At 43.7% G+C, this 19,244-nt stretch overlaps 3 protein-coding genes across 3 annotated transcripts; all 3 read right to left on the bottom strand.

Annotated features, from left to right (window-relative positions):
• Positions 1-362: 362 nt before the first annotated feature.
• Positions 363-3,446, bottom strand: LOC129741938 (uncharacterized). Its single transcript, XM_055733763.1, has 2 exons — positions 2,643-3,446; positions 363-2,597 (listed from the first exon to the last, which is right to left on the bottom strand). Exons 1-2 carry the CDS (start codon positions 3,444-3,446, stop codon positions 363-365), a joined length of 3,039 nt encoding a protein of 1,012 aa, XP_055589738.1.
• Positions 3,447-3,545: 99 nt separating this feature from the next.
• On the bottom strand, positions 3,546-5,693 carry LOC129741937 (uncharacterized). The gene has a single exon (XM_055733762.1). The coding sequence runs from the start codon at positions 5,691-5,693 to the stop codon at positions 3,546-3,548; it is 2,148 nt and encodes a 715-aa protein (XP_055589737.1).
• An 8,010-nt stretch (positions 5,694-13,703) lies between these two features.
• LOC129741936 (uncharacterized) lies at positions 13,704-19,016 on the bottom strand. The gene is made up of 2 exons (XM_055733761.1): positions 16,802-19,016; positions 13,704-16,438 (listed from the first exon to the last, which is right to left on the bottom strand). Exons 1-2 carry the CDS (start codon positions 19,014-19,016, stop codon positions 13,704-13,706), a joined length of 4,950 nt encoding a protein of 1,649 aa, XP_055589736.1.
• Positions 19,017-19,244: the final 228 nt, after the last annotated feature.

Here is a 19,244-nt window from a genome sequence, read left to right as displayed (position 1 = left end):
ACGGCTTTGTATCACCCCAAGCGCTTGTAGATTTTTTCCCGCGTTAGCTGTTGGGTGCCAAATCTGTTGTACTATGTACTACTGATGGGTTTACTTATGAGCACTAAAGTACTCATCAGCGGTGGGCACTGTGTTGGTAGTGTGAGAAGATCGTAGACCAATTCAACTCAGCTAGGCTAAATGATCTCCTGGGCATTGTCGAGGTTTGGTCTTTTGATTCGGGTTCAGTTGTGGTACGATCGTTGAGTTGCATGCGTCATCATCGTACATTCTCACCCACCCAGAAATTAGATGCACGGCTACATTTCTGAAAAGATATAAAAACTTCGACCGGGACTTGGACATTCCTTTTTGGTTTACTGTTAGTGTTTTGATCCCTCTTCTGGCATTGGAATTTTGTTGTCGGCGACAGGCAGAAGGCATACTTTCTCGACAGGACGCATCAACGAACCAGACGCTGTTTTCAGAGTAACCACCCGAACAACTCCGTCAGTACCCGGATGCACCTCTTCAATGCGCCCCATCTTCCAGCGACAAGGTGGCAGATTCTGCTCCACGATTACAACCAACTGGCCAACCTGGATTGGCAAAGCGGGTTTCCACCGTTTGGATCGTGCTTGGAGTTGGCACAAGTACTCCGTTTTCCATCTTTTCCAAATGGATTGGAGATATTTTTGCATCAGCTGCATCTCGCTCAACCGATAGTCCTTGACATCTGTGAAGTCTGGTTCTGGCATAGCTTCAAACGATTCTCCGATAATAAAGTGTGCCGGTGTTAACGGTTCGAGGTCGTTTGGATCGTCCGATAGTGCTGTGATTGGACGAGAATCTAGGCATGCTTCCACTTGTGTTAATAAAGCCGCAAAGTTTTCAGGTGACACAGGTGTTTCGCCGATGGTTCGTAGTAGGTGCTTCTTTGTCGACTTCACCGCTGCCTCCCACAGTCCTCCAAAGTGCGGAGCTCCAGGAGGGTTGAAGTGCCACTGGATACCTGATCTGCTGCAATCCCTGGATATGTCCTCACGGTGTTTCTGGTCCTTCAGTAGAGTGAACAATTCCTTCAGTTTATTCCGCGCACCGACGAAATTGGTACCGTTGTCGGAATAAACGTCACTGCATCGCCCTCGCCTGGCGACAAATCGATGAAATGCCTGAAGAAATCGTTCCGTAGAGAGATCGGAGACTAACTCCAGGTGTACAGCTTTTGTGCACAGGCAAATAAAAACCGCCACATAGCCCTTAACCGCGGCACGACGTGGGACAGGGCGAAGGTAAACGGGACCGAAGTAATCCAACCCCGCTTTCTTGAATGTTCTAGCTATCCTAATTCGATCCGCCGGAAGATCTCCCATAAACTGTTGGACAGGTGTAGGTCGAACTCTAAAACAGGTAGTGCATTTGTGGATGATATGTCTGGCAAAATTCTCACCACCAAGGGGCCAGAATCGAAGACGAACTGTAGCTAGCAGAAGTTGCAACCCAGCGTGCAGCAAACGACGGTGATAATATTCCAGAATAAGTTTCGTTAAATGATGACGCGCCGGAAGGACAATTGGATGTTCGGTATTCCAATGCTCAGCTGAGTTCCTAATCCGTCCTCCGACTCTGATGATTCCATTTTGGTCCAGGAAGGGGTTGAACCATCTCAACGGTGATCTTCTGGGCACATTTTCTCCTTTTGAAAGTGCCTGGATTTCATCCGGAAAACATTCTAATTGAACGCAACGAGCGACTGCGCTTTCTGCTTCAAATAATTCAGCTGTCGAGAGAAAAGGTTCAAATTTAACTGCTTTCCGTAGGCGCAGAAACCTCCGCAACCGTAACAAATATGCCGTGTGTCGAATCAGCACGTTGTTGTTTGAATATCGTTCCAAAAACCACGCATTGAATTCCGTGTTTTTTGAAACTCCAACCGCCACCACCTTCGTCTTGCGCCTTTCTTCTTCTCGCGTTTCGTCGTTACAATGCTCGAAGCAATCCGGCCATTTGGGTTCTTCGAATTGCAGCCAAGTAGGTCCCTGCCACCACAATCGATTATTTCCAATTTCTTCCGGCGAAATCCCACGGGAAATAAGATCTGCAGGGTTGTCGATTCCAGGAACGTGTCTCCAAGTGTATCCGTCAGTGAGATTTTGAATCTTGCTGACCCGATTCGCTACGTATGTTGACCAAGTAGATGGAACAGCTTGCAACCAACGCCAAACGCAGGTGGAATCCGTCCAAAAATACACCTGCCCTTCGAATCTCATCGATCCCTTCACCATCTCGAACAGCTCCGACGTTAAGAGAGCGCAGTTGAGCTCAAGCCTTGGAATTGATTGGCTTTTCAGGGGTGCAACTCTAGATTTAGAGGAAACAAGACCAATTCGAACCTCGCCACGCTCGCCAATACTTTTGATGTAGATGCACCCGCCGTACGCCTTTTCAGATGCATCGGAGAAACAATGCAGCTCCATACGAACTGCTTCCGGTAAAATGACGCAACGATCAACCTTTATCTCGTTCAACAGAGGTAGTTTCGCATAATATTGGCACCAGATCTCACCCACCGTCGAAGGCAATGGATGATCCCAATCGATTTTTTCTCCCTTGTCGTCCTGAAGTGTCTAAAGCAACTGCATAAAGATTTTTGCAGTGGTTACAGTTGCACCTAGCAAGCCGAGTGGGTCGAAAAGCGAGGCGATCACAGAAAGAATTTGTCGTTTGGTCCACTTTCCCGATTTTTCAAACGATGGAATGTTGAACTGGAACATCAAGGAATCGGATTTCGGCAACCATGTCAACCCAAGAATTTTCACCGATGAATTTGATGACAAATCAATCGCTGGATCCTTGATAGCTACATTTTCCTCGGGCATGCCTTCCAAAACTCGCCGAGAATTGGAAGCAAATTTTCGAAGTCGAAATCCTCCTGCTGCAGCAGCATTTTCCAGCTGAATCCTCAGCTCGAGTGCTGCCTCTGCGTCCTTTTCGCCAGTTATCACGTCGTCCATATAGGTATCCTCTGTGAACGCCTTGGCCGCCAGTGGAAACCTATGTCGCTCATCGTTCGCAAGCTGCTGCAATGTGCGGGTTGCCAAAAACGGAGCCGGTTTGGTCCCGTAAGTAACGGTGTTGAGCTCGTAAACGTTGACTTCCCTCGAAGTTGGTGGTCGCCAAAGTATTGATTGAAGCGGTCGATCTGATTCTTGAAGCCTTATCTGCCGGAACATCTTTTCCACGTCTGCCACGATCATGACTTGCTTGGACCGACTTCGCAAGATGATGGAGCGCAAGTCTTCCTGAATTACTGGCCCAACCAGTAATCCGTCGTTGAGTGAGATTCCTGTAGACGTCTTACAGGAAGCGTCAAACACCACGCGAACCTTGGTAGTGGTGCTTCCCTCTTTAATGACCGGGTGATGCGGCAGAAAGCATCTTTGGACTGTATCATCCCCCCTTACCATTCTCATATGATCGAGCAGCAAATATTCCTCCATGAAAGTGTTGTATTCCTTGTGAAGATCTGGATCCCTGTCCAGCCGTCGTTCCGTTCCAGCCAGTCGTCAAAGGGCAATCTCCCTTGAGTTGCCAAGTTTCGAAAGGATGTCCTCGTTTTTGGGTAAGCTCACCGTATATCGACCATCGGAGCTACGCTGAACCGTCGAACTGAACTGCTGCTCACACCGTTTTTCTTCCTTGGTGAATGTTTTCGCCGAACCAATTTCCTCGCGCTCCCAGAACCGAGATACGAGTTGCTCTAAGGATTCATTCACCGACATGTTGCATTGCACGTTGAATGCTGAACCGGGAGTTGCAGCTCCTCCACAGACCACCCAGCCAAATACGGATTCCGTTAAAGTAGGAAGCTGCTTGCCCAAGGGAATTCTTCGACCACTTACAAAACATTCGAAAAAGGATTCGATCCCGAGAACTAAGTCCACCTTGCTGGATTCAAAGAACGCCGGATCCGCTAGCTCGATATCTTCAGGGACCGCCCATGTTTCCGTGTTGATAGTCGAGGTGGGAAGATTGGAAGTGACCTTTGGAAGTACGAGAAACTTGAGTTCTCGAGAGAAATTAGTAGTCCTGGAACACAGTTTCGCTGTAACGCTGAATTTGCCGCTCGTAGCCGCTTGACCGATTCCCAGTATGGAAATGTCCTCCTTTTTCCTGGATAGCGCCATCCGCTGACATAACCGCTCAGTTATGAAATTACTCTCGGAACCGGAGTCGAGCAACGCTCGAGCGGGGAACCGAATACCCATATCGTTTTCCAATTGCACAACAGCTGTTGCCAATAGCACATGAGAAGTTTTGGAGTTGAATGCCTTGAAAGTTTGACAAGTTGTGGCCGCCGTATTCGCCACCTTGGATTCCGATTCCGTGTTGGCCGGAAGAAGTTCTCTGGTGTGTGAAGAATGAGCCGTAGAATTCCCACCCCTTTCGCTGATCGCCAATCGATCCCCTTTCTCTGACCGGAAACAAATCATGGAATGATGTCGACCCTGGCAATGCCGACAGAAAAATTTGGACTGGCAATCCCTAGCCAGATGACCCGACCGAAAACAGTTCCGACAAAGATTGTGCGTCTTCAATATGGCATCCCGTTCCATCACCGTTAGTTTTTGGAATTTCGGACACAAATGCAATAAGTGTCGCTCCTTGCAGGCTGCGCAGACAATCCCGGAAGACTGCATCGCTGAATGTCCAGTTCTGGTAACCTTGGGCTTCGTTGAAACTTGTTGAACGTTTTTAGAATCGGATGGTTTGGGAGGAAGTGATTCTAAAACCCTAATTCGCCGGTGAAGAAATTCAGTTAGTTCCTGCAAGGTGTCCTGTTCTGCCGCTGCTGAGCTCTCTTCCCACGCTCTATGTGTTATGGGATCCAAACGCGAAACCAAGAAATTAACCAGCAAAAGATCCTTGAAATCGGAGGATTGAACCACCTGGTCTAAAGTGTTCACGATGCGTTCGAAACCTTCAACCAGAACATGCAATTCGCCGACCGATTCCTTGGTGAGAGTGGGCAATTTGAAAAGCGATTGGATTTGACGCTTTTTCAACTGCTTGCTATTGTTATAGCGTTTCAAGAGCATTTCCCAAGCCACCTGGTAATTGGCTTTCGTAATTTTCAGAGGGTCGATCATGGCCTTCGGCTCCCCCAATAAACAACCTTTTAAGTAGTGGAACTTCTCTACATCCGGAAGTTCCTGTTTCCAGTGGATAAGAGAAGTGTAGAGGTCCCGGAAGCTTAACCAGTCATCGATGTTTCCGTCGAAGCTCTGAAGCTTGATCTGCGGCAAGCGAACGTGATCTAGACCACCTTGAGCTGATAAATCTGCAACGCGACTCGAGTTGTCCAGAACCGTAGAATCATTCGAAGCCTTAACCCTGTCAAGCAAGAAGGATTTCGCAAAATAATAGCGATTGCTGAACTCCTTCCGCTCGTTGTCGAAACCCGTTTCATCGCCAGCAAAATCGTCGTGGGATTTGATCTCGACCAGTACCTCGCAGAATTTTTCCCAAAGTTCATCGATAGCGGACAACCTAACTTCCACCATAGCTGCAGTAGTATTATCTGTGAAACCCTCTACAAACTCCCAGATGTCATTGAAGTTAGCTTGGATTTCCCTCAACCGGACCGTCCAGTACCTCAGCGTCGGAACCTTGGTGTCTTCGATGGGCTCCTTGATGGTTTTCTTCGCAGGCATGTTGATGACGTCACAGCTCACAGGCAACCGAGAAGTGCGGGGGAAAGTGGTGGTGTAGTTGCTGATAGTAGATCCAAGTTCGGCTGGACATATACTGTCCTAAGTATATTTACCCACAGAAAAATTATTCGCGCCAACCAATGAATTGTATAGGGGGCCAAACTTCCGTCTTCCAATAGGGACCGATAAACCAGGGTTGAATTCGCAAACTTGAGTCAGTTTGTTCTAACGAACAGTTGTGCTCAGGGAATTGCGTCGCAAGTAAGTCGAAGAGGATGATTTTATTTAAAATGTGTATTTCTGCTGTCCACTTCGGCAGAACATATACAAGAATTCTAACTCACCTACGAAAAAATATTGCTGCACCACCTCTTCGCTACGATGATGCTGACCTGAGCATGCAGGGCCAAGGAACGCCTCGTTGAATGACTACAGCCGAGCAGTCAATTAGTGTGAGAACCAGTTTCTCCACTGTACCAGTAGTTGTTGTAGGACCAGGCACGATTGATCACCGATTTCGAAACCGCCTTCGGTATCGCCAAACGGATGGAAGGTTGATATGATGACCAGGAACCAACTAACCGCACCAATTGCGGCTGGATGTCGATTCGATCACTGTGAGTGATCCGGATTACCAATTCACACCTGAAGCATGCACCAGGTTGAGTGTGACAAATGGATCTGGGCTCGCACCAGTTGCGAGAAAACAATAAAACGTCGGTTGTGCCACCCAGGTGTGGCTAACGATTTTCGGATTTGCTCAGAATTCCAGCTTCTGAGCGGGGTAATGATCTCCGGTGGTATTGTTGGAAAGAAACGTCGAAATGTGGGTGTAAGAAAATGAAGACCAATGGCTTCGGCCGAACATACACTGAAGTAAATTATATTTACCTTTGAAAACAGGTTTAGGCGCCGCTTCAGTGTTCCGATGTTCCCGAACCATCCACTCGATCAATTTTCCAACAAATATCCAGTTACGAATTGTTCCACTATACTCGAGATAGTGGGACCAATTCACTCCAGCATACGGTTGATACCAAGTTTAGGTTGAAGTAAATTTTGTGTTAGCATGAATCCATTTAAGAGAGCTTCGACTGAACATATGTAGTTCGGGTTCAACTTACACGTGAAACCTTTTCGGGGCGCAAATGTCCAGTGAAGCGGGAATCCGAAAGATGATGCGAACAAGCGCGCGATTTTTCCTCCAGCAATGGCGGTGTACAAAGGGTTATTGTTCCCTGCAGTTTCAATACCCAATGGCGGAATTTCGATGGCCGACCAAAAGCGTCCAAATCACGGGTTAGCATCCAAGGTGTCCCCCGTATATCCGGCTCGAAGGACCAATGTTCGGGGGGTACCAAACCAAAAAATTCCTCGGGTGGACAGATTAGGTCATTGACCCGCTTGTAGCTACCTTTGTTATCCAGGGGCACGTTCACGGAATGTTCGCCAAGCAACAATAGTATGCACGTTTTTGGGTTTTGTGTGAATGGATTAACCCGATACCACGTCATTCGTCACAAGCGTGCAGCGAGTCAGTCGGTCAGTCAGTCGGCCAGCAAGCGTACTAGCCGAGTAGCGCACAGTTTCCTCGGCAGTTCGAGATCGGGTTGCTCACCGGTGTTGCTTCCGGGTTGCAGACCTCCGGACAGGTCTGCACATTTGGCGACCGTTACAGGTAATTTCTTGTTACATTGCATAAAAACAAGAAATTATAAAAACCGAAAAAAAATACCGAACCGAAAAAGTAAACAAACGTGGTCATCGATTTACGCTGAGATTTATTTTCATCAAACTTGATTGAAAATCAATTAGTTTGTTAATTACCGTGATAAAATGAGTAATTCGAATACTCAATAAGTGAAATGTAGTTACCGGCGGGTTGTGAAATAATACCGAAACTGGAATTGGTGAATTAAGTATTGAATTTTCGTTGAGAAGACAACATGAAATCAAAATTAAATTTCAAGCAAGTCGTGAGGACAGCTTGATCATGTTCACAATTTCAAGCGGGTTGAGAGGACAGCTTGAAATTGGAAGGCGAGTTGAGAGGACAGCCTGAACGTATCGAAATTTCAAGCGAGTTGAGAGGACAGCTTGAAATTGGAAGGCGAGTTGAGAGGACAGCCTAAACGTATCGATAGCAATTTCAAGCGAGTTGAGAGGACAGCTTGAAGTTGAAAGGCGAGTTGAGAGGACAGCCTGCAAGTACCGATAGTAATTTCAAGCGAGTTGAGAGGACAGCTTGAAATTGACAGGCGAGTTGAGAGGACAGCCTGAGAGTACCGATAGAAATTTCAAGCGAGTTGAGAGGACAGCTTGAAATTGACAGGCGAGTTGAGAGGACAGCCTAAACGTATCGATATAAATTTCAAGCGAGCTGAGAGGACAGCTTGAAATTGTCAGGCGAGTTGAGAGGACAGCCTAAACGTATTGATAGAAATTAGAGCGAGTTGAGAGGACAGCTTGAAATTGAATGGCGAGTTGAGAGGACAGCCTGAAAGCATCAATAGAAATTTCAAGCGAATTGAGAGAACAGCTTGAAATTAGAAGGTCGGTTAAGATGACAGCTTAAAATAAGATTGAAATTTAAAGCGAGTCGGGAGGACTACTTTCAATTTGAAAAAAATCGTGTTGACTTTTTGAAATTAATTTGAAAATCTAGCGAGTTCGGAGAACAGCTTGAGAAATGATGCACCTATGAGCGTGTCGAGGGGACAACTTGAAAGGGGGAAGAAAGGGTATCAAGAGGACAGATTGAAGATTGCTTATAATAAGAATGAACAATAAAGCGTGTCCGATGATGTGGTGATAGCTCGTATAAATTGATGAATTGATTTCATGCGAACTTACAGGATAGTTTTGAATTGACAAAACACAATTTAAAGAACAGTTTTCCCATTCAAGGAATAAATTTGAGGTAAACAGTTTGATATAAGAACTATGGAACGTTTCGAGAGAGCAGCTCGATAGGATTTCAACTGAGTCATGTAAAGGGTGAATAGCAAACCTCGATAGCATCTTGAGGGAACAGTTATAGTTTTTTAACGCGCCGAGAGGTCATTTCGTAATTTTACCGCTTTGAACCAGGCGGGTTGTAGGAAAGTTTGAGAAAAAAAATACAAGATGAGTACTTACAATATACAAAAGTACAATACAAAATAAACCATGTTTTGTGCGTGAGCTTTGAGCTTATCCTCATGAATTTGGATCGAAATACACAATTAGTTCGTTAGATATCACAATTAGCCAATTAGAAATTCATCACACGGGTTTTTCCCCGGCAGTTTTTATCGAAAGTTTTTGTATATCGCGATTTAATAATATTTTGATGCAGTTGATAACTGAAGCTTTAACGCTGGTAGTTTACAATCTTGCCAACCAGAAATGGTAAAAAAAAATTATATCAATTCAACAAACACTTTGGCAGTCGACAGCCCTTGCTGTTGTCCGGTACCAATACTTGGAAGATGTTTATTAGACGTCTGGTCAACATGATATATCGTTAATGAATGTCGCCGGTGCTAATTCAAACAAAAACTCCGGTTTTAGGATTCAGCGACAATAGCTAAAATTCACGTTGAACTTAGATCTGTCATCTTCATTCTAACTGCCCGCAATTAAATTTTAAAGTTTGGTGATATGCAGTTAAAACGAGAAAATGAATAAAAGGAATATGGAAAATAGGTTTTCTCGATTAAACTCAGATTTCAAATGAGTAATCGTTGATTTATAATACCATTTTATAGATTATATGTTAACCGTGTATCAAATCTGTGGAACGCAAACAAAAAAAAAATGCAATATAGAAACAAACGTGTGACTAAGTTTGAAACCACTACAACCCAACTTGCTTGCATAGTGTTATAAAATATATATTTGAGTTTTTCATAGTTCGCAATTTTTTGAATAATTGTCGCTTAGCTAGTCGATGATCAAATAGAGATCTAATTTCATCGAAGTGTTTAGGATGATTTCGTTCAACGGAAATTGAAAGAGAGGTGGAAATGAGATATGAAAGCATCGGCCATGAGTTGTAGCGCAAGTTGTTTGTTCCTTCTTCCCATCAGTCCATCTATGCATCCTGGCAAATGCCAAGTAGACGAGTTTTCTAAAACAAAAACAAACTTATTGTCGATTTGCATTTTTTTTTCAATTAATAAAAAAAAAAACGATTTCAAAACAGTTTCTTTTTAATTATATTGAATCATTTTGTTTGGGATAGGAGGGGGATGTGTGAATGGATTAACCCGATACCACGTCATTCGTCACAAGCGTGCAGCGAGTCAGTCAGTCAGTCAGTCGGCCAGCAAGCGTACTAGCCGAGTAGCGCACAGTTTCCTCGGCAGTTCGAGATCGGGTTGCTCACCGGTGTTGCTTCCGGGTTGCAGACCTCCGGACAGGTCTGCACAGGTTTTGTAAAGTTGATTTATTCGCGGCACAAATAACAAAATCCAGCGTTTTAGGGAAACACAAACTTGCTAAATAAACTTTATTCTTAATATCTAACAATTTTTAAACTTAACTAAACATGCTAACTAATATAAAAAAACTGTAAACTGGAGTGGCCGATTGCCTATCTTCGTGCATCGTCATGCACCGGAGATCCGAATCCAACTGCCGAAAGCTACCGAGCGATACCGCTGCCGTGAATTGTGAACTCTCCGGAGTTCCATCCGCGATGTTTTCATCCCAGAGAGTCTTCGCCGTCATTATCACCCGTCCTTATCGGTGATGATACTACGATGATCGATGATGATGCACTCGCTGAGAATGGGTGATGAAAAACAATAGTCCACTAGGCTGGAGGGAGATCATGGTCTGGAACGACGGCTTTGTATCACCCCAAGCGCTTGTAGATTTTTTCCCGCGTTAGCTGTTGGGTGCCAAATCTGTTGTACTATGTACTACTGATGGGTTTACTTATGAGCACTAAAGTACTCATCAGCGGTGGGCACTGTGTTGGTAGTGTGAGAAGATCGTAGACCAATTCAACTCAGCTAGGCTAAATGATCTCCTGGGCATTGTCGAGGTTTGGTCTTTTGATTCGGGTTCAGTTGTGGTACGATCGTTGAGTTGCATGCGTCATCATCGTACACAATCTAAATTCGATACTGTCCAAAAACATTATAATTTCGAAATGCATTCCAAATTTAAAAATTCTGTGAGATCTGCGAAAATTTCAAAATTCTGTGTTATGTGACACAGATTCTGTGATAAAAATTTGCTCAAAATTCTGTGAAATTACAGATATTTCTGTGATTTCGGCAACCTTGGTCACAAGTCAAAAATGTTATCGAGATGAATAATTCGATGACATTTTTCTGAGCGACTGTCATTACAAAAATGATTGACATTTCCTCCAGTCGTTTAACTTTTATTTTTTGGCTGACCGTCTATGTCATTGAGATCTTTTCGAATGTCATTGGAAATGTTATGCGACTGTCACGATCCCGACTGTCTTTTGGATGACATTCGCATCACTGGTTTACATAGAGTTGGTCACCAGACTTAAAGATAGGGATCACTCTTGCAGTTTTGAGGCACTCTGGATAAAATTCTGTCTCTTAGATCTTGTTGAAGCTTTTCGCGTGAATTATAGTAAAATATAAACTGTGATTTTAGGTACTTGTGACGAATTATTGTTTGAACTCTGGACCACTTCGGTTTTTTATTTCCAAAGATCCAAAGGCAATAGCGACCTAATTAACTGAAGCTGGCTGCAAAAACAAGAAGTAAGAAACCCGGTGAATATGCGAAAACGTGTTGTAAGAAAGGTCTCAGGTGACAGTGTTCGCGCGAGATTTTCCGATACTGGTGAAATGATTGTTAAATTTAATACAAACTTCGTGTTAGTTTTCTACAACGGAATTATTAGAGTGTCCTTCCAGGAAATTCCCAGGAATATAGAAAATTCGGGATAACCCTTATCCCCGAAAACGGTTGGAAAGTCCCGGGAATTCCCGAATCTATCAAATAGATAGGGATAGGAAAATTAGCCATCAGATTTTTCGATTCGCTGGAACGCAAAATTTCCCGCAAAATGGACAATTTAGTAGGTTTTAACTTCAAATTAATGTTGAAATTAGGCTTTGCTGCAAATTGCTCAAATTATTTTCATAGTATCTTAGTTCTCTTATATTTCCTCTCACAAAGTGACCCAAGAACATTGGAAGTTTTATAGCAGGCTACTAGATAAAATTTTGGTTTAATAAGGGGCTTGAAGAGTCCAATTAAACTATAAATGTTACTTGGGTTATACTTTTTCGAAACATGTCTTAACATTTCGTTTAGATGTGCATTTTCTGGATTAATTTTTTTTGATAATAATTCAATATTCTGTTTAATTTCCAAAATCAAAATTTATCCACGGACAGGCCTTAGGCCTAACAGATTTATTTAAAGTTTTTTTTAACAGACTTTGGACACAAAAGTCATTTATACGAGGAAATGATGTTTTGGATGCACAGGCAAGTATCATATAAACAACTTCAATTCCTTTAAAATAGCTTCCAAACCTCTCGTTCAATAAGGAATAATTTGTAATTGTTTTTGGCAAAGTTTTATGCTGATTATCCGAATGAAGATCAAAGGAATAACAAAAACGACCAAAACATGCACAAAAACTGTTTGTAAGCAACACTGTTCTTTTGCGTTTTATAGCTGATACGAGAACAAATATTTTAAGCTGTTCTAAATGTCAACCCTGAAGCAAGTAAAAATAATAAATATAAGATTATTTGATTATTTCAAGTTAGATTTGTTAATAATCAAACGAGATTAAAAGCTATCAGGAAAAAAAAAATTAATTGGACCTTGTTTAAAAAATCGACCATAAACATTTTGTAGATTGACTCAAAAACTGGTCTGTGCAAATTTTCAGCTTGATAGTTTTGGCAGACTACAGTGGATCAGGAAAAAAGGACAATTGCTTTCGGGAACGTTTGAAACTTAAACTTTTATTTTGTCTCAATTTTCTAGCTTCAAATGTACATAAATTTCACTATAGAATGAACTGGCATCATTAAGGCAACGGTGGACAAACTGTTCAGATGGCTAGTGTATTTAGTCAACATTCCTAACTGGGCGACCAAAACAGTTGAGATCGAACAAGGGGTGGCTCAAAGCGCTCAAAGTTTCGGTTTTGACCCTCAAAAACCACCAAAGGATGACCAAAAAAACGGAAAATCGAAATTTTAATTTCAATTCCAAATGACTTAAAATGCATAAAACGTTCAGATCTGGTGTTGTCTCGAAAAAAAATTTTTAGTTAAAAATCGGTTATCTGAGAGTTTTTCGGTTTTCCAAAAAATGGTCGATTTTTTCGAAAAACAAAATCACAGAAGTCTTTGTTGAGTCAAAAAAATCATGTAATTTGTCATAGAAATTAATATTTCCAATTTCAGATTTCCTTTGGTCCCCTCTTTGGTGATTTTTGAGGCATCAAAAACCTAAACTCAGAGCGTTTCAAGGCACCTATAAATCAAGCTTAAATCTTGCACAGGTCAGTTTTTTTAAATCGATCTTAAAAGTTTATATCCGCGGTTTTCAAAATTCTAACATGAAATTTTCCATTGCCACCTGTTCGGACAACTTCCTCTTCGGTAACTTTAGGAGTGGACTGTATAGAGTTCTTTCCCCGAGACTGGCACAGAGTCGCCGTGGGATGATTTTCACTTCAGATGAAGAAATCACTGGTTGTACTTTTGAGACTTTTTATTCGAGTATAGGTTCTCGCGACGGTTTGATACAAGTGAAGTGTAGTTGGAAATTATCCTGGCATTTATACGAAATCAAGGTCTTTGATTTGGCTCCAGATGGGTAAGCCAACTAAGAAGAAATCCTATAGCTGAGATTGGGGTTCTTTAAGCGTTAGACGCGACATACCGGGCCCCATGGAATAATTATTCCATAATATCGAAAAACTACATTTACAATTTCATTTGCTTCTTAATCTAGCTTTTGGAATAACAATTCAAAGAAAATATGAAATTTAAGTTCACAAGTAATTCATTCGTTGTTTGACGACGGACCATCTTCAGCGTCGTTGATTGGTAGCAGGCAGATCTTTGAGATCGGCCGGTCGTATACCGCACCAGAAGGGACCTTAACATCGACGACTCGCACTAGGTTATCAGCGCCAGGGTGCACTGCGGTGACTCGCCCGACGCTCCACTTGAGCGGCGGTAAATTGTCCTCTTTCAGTAGCACTAACTTGCCCACGACGACGTTAGGTTTTTGAAAGTAGTTTTTGGAGCGCTGTTGTAGTTGATTCAAGTAATCAGTAGACCAGAGCTTCCAAAACCGTTGAACTTTATGCTGCATCGCTTGCCACAGCGAGAGCCTATTGGTTGGTACATCACACAGGTCAGGTTCCGGAATAGCCTTCAGTGCATCGCCGATTAGGAAGTGGCCAGGGGTCAGGATTTGTTGATCATCGGGATCTTCCGAGCAAGCAGTTAGCGGCCGAGAATTAAGGCATCCCTCGATTTGGCAGAGTACCGTTTGCATGGCCTCTGCGGTTATGGCGTCCAAACCCACGACTCGGCGAAGATGATGCTTGACGGCGCGTACGGCGGCTTCCCATAGCCCGCCGAAGGATGGTGCTCTAGCGGGGATAAAGTGAAATTGAATAGAAATTTCTGCACAAAATGATGCAACCTTTCTGGTGTGTTGTTGGTCCATGAACTGGGATAGGAGTGAACGCAGTTCACGATTGTCTCCGGTGAAATTCGTGGTGTTGTCACAATACAGGCTGATGGGTAGGCCTCGGCGGCCTACAAATCGTTTTAGAGCAGCAATAAACCCGTCGGTGATAAGATCACCTACAAGTTCGAGGTGCATCGCTTTGGTTGCCATGCACACGAAGACACAAATATATGCCTTCAGCGGGGGGAAAGGTTTTCCTCTCCTGACAGGAAGCTTGATTAGTACTGGCCCGCAGAAGTCAACACCAGTGTTGAGAAAGGCGCGAGCTGGAGTGATGCGAACCCGTGGCAATTGGCCCATTAGTTGAATTTCCACCGTTGGATTCACTCGAAAACATGTTACACAGTTGCGTACCGTCCTTCGTGCTAATCTGCGCAAATCCAGCGGCCAGAAGCGTTCTCGTATATTAGCAATCATTAAACTAGGACCAGCATGTAGTAAATCTTGGTGGGTTGATTCAACAAGCAGAATCGTCAACTTATGGTTGGAAGGAAGTATAATTTGGTGCTTCCTATCATGGGAAAGATTTGATAAATTGAGTCGGCCTCCGACTCGGAGAATACCTTGGTCGATGATTGGATTTAGTCGTCGTAATGGTGACGATCTCAAATCGGACTTCTTACCAGCTTCGACAAGAGCTAATTCACGAGGAAAACTTTGTTGTTGCGCCGATTTTACCAGTCCCATCAGCGCCGCTCGGTACTCACTAGCAAGAAGGTATGGTGGAAAATCTCGTTCTTGCCTTCGGCATCGTTGAGCGAACCGTCGACAAATTGCAGAAATGCGAACCAGTTTTGCGAACGAAGAATAATATTCGCATAACTCCGGGTAAGTGTCAGTTGTCACGGCGGCAAGAGATGGTTTTTGTTGTACCTTCTCCTCCAAATCTTCTGGCTTTACGTGAGACGAATCCATAACAGTGAACCGACGTGGCCAGTTCGTCGATTCCAATTTTAACCATGGTGGGCCTTCCCACCACAATGTGTTACCAGATAGTTCTTGGGGGGTAGCACCTCTCGAAATAATATCGGCTGGGTTCTCGAAACCGGCAATGTGATTCCAAGAACCACCAACAGTCAGCCGCTGCACCTCAGCGACTCGATTTGCCACGTAGATGTTGAATTTCGACGGTGGCTGATGAATCCAGTGTAACGTTATCATTGAATCAGACCAAAAAAACGCTTTAGTTGGCTGATTCAAGGAAGAAATAACATTTGTATACAGATGGCCTAACAAAACTGCTGAACATAATTCCAGCCGAGGGATTGTGGATTGTTGGATAGGCGCAACTCGGAATTTAGCGGTAAGAAGGTGGGTAATGATGTTGCCGTCTTCAGTTGAGCTTCGTAAGTAGATGCACGCCCCATATGCGTGCTGAGATGCGTCGCAAAATCCGTGAAGTTGGATTTCGCCTGCTCTGTTGTTAGCCAGAACACGTCGAGGAACACTGAACAAGTGTACTGTTGAAAGGTCCGACCTATATGACTCCCAGGCGCCACTCAAGTTGGGTGGGAGCGGATCATCCCAAGAAAGGTTTGCTCTCCATAACTGCTGCACGAAAATTTTTGCTTTTACGACGACAGGTCCAAGAATTCCGAGCGGATCAAATAGCTGGGCCATCTCAGAGACAACAATTCTCTTAGTGAGTTGCTGACTTTGAATGAGATCTGGTGATTTGAAGTGGAACGAATCGGATTTGGGCTGCCAGATGAGTCCAAGAGTTTTTATTGAGGGGGAGCTGTCTAAGTCGAGAAATAAACGGTCATCTCTCAAAGCTTCGGGGATACTTGCTAGGACTGCCGGGGAATTTGATGCCCATTTTCTCAACTCAAAACCTGCTGATCTCAGAATGCCCTGGACTTCTGAGCGGAGATTAATTGCTGCGTCATCTGTTTGATCCCCACTGATAAGATCATCCATATAAAAGTCGGTGCTTATTTTAGAGGCTACGTGTTTGTTAATCATCATGTGATCATATGCCAATTGCTTTAAACAGTGGGTTGAAAGATAGGGTGCACAAGCAGTGCCGTAAGTCACTGTGTTGAGAACATACGGTCTTACATTTATGTCGTTTTCATCTTTCCAATATATTTGTTGAAGATGCCGATCGGATTGATGGATCCAAATTTGTCTAAACATTTTCGTTATATCGGCAACTAGTGCCACTTCATGAAATCTGAATCTAATTACGATTGTTACTAGGGTGTCTTGTATGGTGGGGCCTACCATAAGGCAATCATTAATAGCAATACCTGTAGAGGTTCTACTTGAACCATCAAAAACCACCCTGCATTTTGTCGTGGTGCTTGTGGGTTTAATTACGGCATGATGAGGGAGAAAGACGGAATTGGGGTGAGATGTATTTGCTGGTGACATATGGTTTAGCTCGATATACTCACGCATGAACTGTGAATATTGGTCTTGTAAGTTCGGATCTCTCAAGAGCCGACGCTGCATCCAGTGGTATCGTTTCAAAGCTGTTGTGGCTGAGTCGCCCAGTTGACTCAACATCTCAGGCTTGGTGGGTAGACGAACAACAAATCGACCAAGTTCATCTCGTGTGGTGGTGTCGGAGAAAAGTTTCTCGCAGGCTAATTCCTCCTTCGAAAAGCTGCGAGCTTCAGGACAGTGCTCAATCTCCCAAAAGCGTGACAATTGGAAGTCTAGATCGTCGGTGGTGCATGTAAGGGCAACAGACGCAGAGTGAGATGAATTCGATGCTATTGGTACCGGTCCGCTCACTACCCAGCCCAATACTGTGTTTTGTAGAATAGGTCTCAATCCCTCTGAGTGGTTGGAGATGTATCGCTGTCCATCACAAAGGAGTGAGAAGAATAATTGAGCACCTATAACCATATCGATACGATGAGGTAGGGCAAAGGAGGGGTCCGCTAGGTTGAGTTCCGGTGGGATTTGCAGTTCTGATGTATCTACAACAGTAGCTGGGAGATTACCAGTAATCTTAGGCAAAATTTGGAAGGAGAGATCACAGCGATATGAGTGATCGCTGGAGCAAATAGTTGCGACGGTGGAGTAACGACTTGTGACAGAGGCTCCCCCCATTCCCGAAATGTGCATCTGTGCTCTATTTTTTGTTAGTTTCAATAACTGGACAACTCGTTCCGTTATAAAATTCAGCTCCGATCCCGAATCCAATAAAGCTCGGACCTTCGTTGGTCCGATTGGGCCATAAACCAAAACGACCGCTGTTGACAGCAAAACTGTGGATCTCGTGCCCGTAGAATGTGCAGCTACCATAGCGGTTGATGTACTGGGTGTTGAATCGGGTGGGGTTGGTGACAAGTGCAGGTTAGGAGAGGTGATCGGATAGCGAGTTTTTTCTGGAGCATTTGTGGGAGAGTTGTTCTCAGATGGAGCATTTTTGGATTTTGGCGGGAAAAAAGTTGTCTTTGTTTGAGATGGCGTAGAAAGATCAGCGCGAGACGACGGGTGTAGGTACGTGTGATGTCTATCCCCACATTTTCGGCAATTTTTGGATTGGCACTCTCGACTCATGTGAGAAGTGGCCAAGCAGTTCCAACAAAGTTTATTTTTGCGAACGACATCATGCTTCTGTTCCAAGGTCATAACTTTAAACGCTTCGCAATCGTAAATTTTGTGCTGCAGATTGCAAACGACGCAAGTTTTTTTGGAAGAATAGGATGCTGACACAGCAGAATGGGAAGAAGAGTATCGGGGTTTGTCTTTGCTAGTGTTGATCACAGTAGATCCACCTTTCAGGGAAAGTAACATTCGGGCTTGTTCTTGTAGGAATTCAATTAGGTCGACGTACGATGGAGATTCTACTTCACCAGCAGTTTTACGTTCCCATTCCCTCAGCGTGTTGCTATCTAGACGACTGCAAACTAGATGCACTAAAAGTGAACTCCATTCCCCAGTATTTTCTCCCAACGTGTTTAGGATCTTGACGTGGCGCTCGAAATGATCCACAATTGAAAGGATCGCAGATGATGATTCCCTTTTTACCGACTCCATAGAAAAAAGAGCCGCGATATGATTTTTTATTAACAGGCGTTTATTATCGAATCTAGACACGAGTAGATTCCATGCGATATCGTAATTTTTCTCGGTTACACTGATCGTATCGAGGAGTTTTTTGACCGGTTCTTTCAAGGCGGCCAACAAATAATGAAACTTATCCACTGAGGCGAGGTTCTTCTTATCGTGGATGAGGTTCTTATACGAGTCGCGAAACGGAATCCAATTTTCCATATCGCCATCGAACGTAGGCAAATCTAGCTTGGGGAGTCTAACCATCGACATGCTGGACTGTGGAGACTTGACAGTTTCTTCTTCTTCGGGTGGAGATGCTTTTCGAAGAATAAGCGCATCTTGGATGTGATAGAAAAGTTCTTCTATATCTTCCCTATCTTTCGAGAAATTCACGTTAGACTCAGCCCCTGTGAACAACTCAGCTTGAACAGAAGTTTCGTTGTACTTATTGAATAGATAACCAAGCCGTTCTATTCGAGAGTCTATTTTCACAAAATCACTACTTGCATTATAGGATTTCACAAATTGCTGGATTTTATGGATTGATTTTTTACATGTGCTGAGCAATATAGCCGTCTGTTGCATTTTGTGCTCAGTCATTGTATCACACGCAGCAGAGAACCAGCTTCAACTAATTAGATTGATTTTTATTTTCGCTCGTAAATGCACTCGACCAATGCCCTTGACCTCTCCGAATGACCCAGAGCCCCCAGAGTTGGGACCAGGTTTGCTATTCACACTGACGAGTACACTGTGTGGGTTTTTTTTTAATCCCGAAAACCTTTACAGTTCACTTTTAATTTTTTGTGCACTAAACAGTTCGAGGCA

The sequence above is a fragment of the Uranotaenia lowii genome, chromosome 2, assembly GCF_029784155.1.
Source record: "Uranotaenia lowii strain MFRU-FL chromosome 2, ASM2978415v1, whole genome shotgun sequence".
Classification (NCBI taxonomy): Eukaryota; Metazoa; Arthropoda; class Insecta; order Diptera; family Culicidae; genus Uranotaenia; species Uranotaenia lowii.
This window is presented reverse-complemented; position numbering and strand designations above follow the sequence as displayed.

Bases quoted from the DNA above. Each gene is read 5' to 3' on its own strand.
- LOC129741938 (XM_055733763.1), bottom strand. From the start codon at position 3,446: ATGGTAAGGGGGGATGATACAGTCCAAAGATGCTTTCTGCCGCATCAC. The intron at 2,598-2,642 runs GTAACCACTGCA...TAGACACTTCAG, and splicing joins TCGGCTTGCTAGGTGCAACT to GACGACAAGGGAGAAAAAAT.
- LOC129741937 (XM_055733762.1), bottom strand. From the start codon at position 5,693: ATGCCTGCGAAGAAAACCATCAAGGAGCCCATCGAAGACACCAAGGTT.
- LOC129741936 (XM_055733761.1), bottom strand. From the start codon at position 19,016: ATGACTGAGCACAAAATGCAACAGACGGCTATATTGCTCAGCACATGT. The intron at 16,439-16,801 runs GTGAGTATATCG...TTCTCAACACAG, and splicing joins CCAATATTCACAGTTCATGC to TGACTTACGGCACTGCTTGT.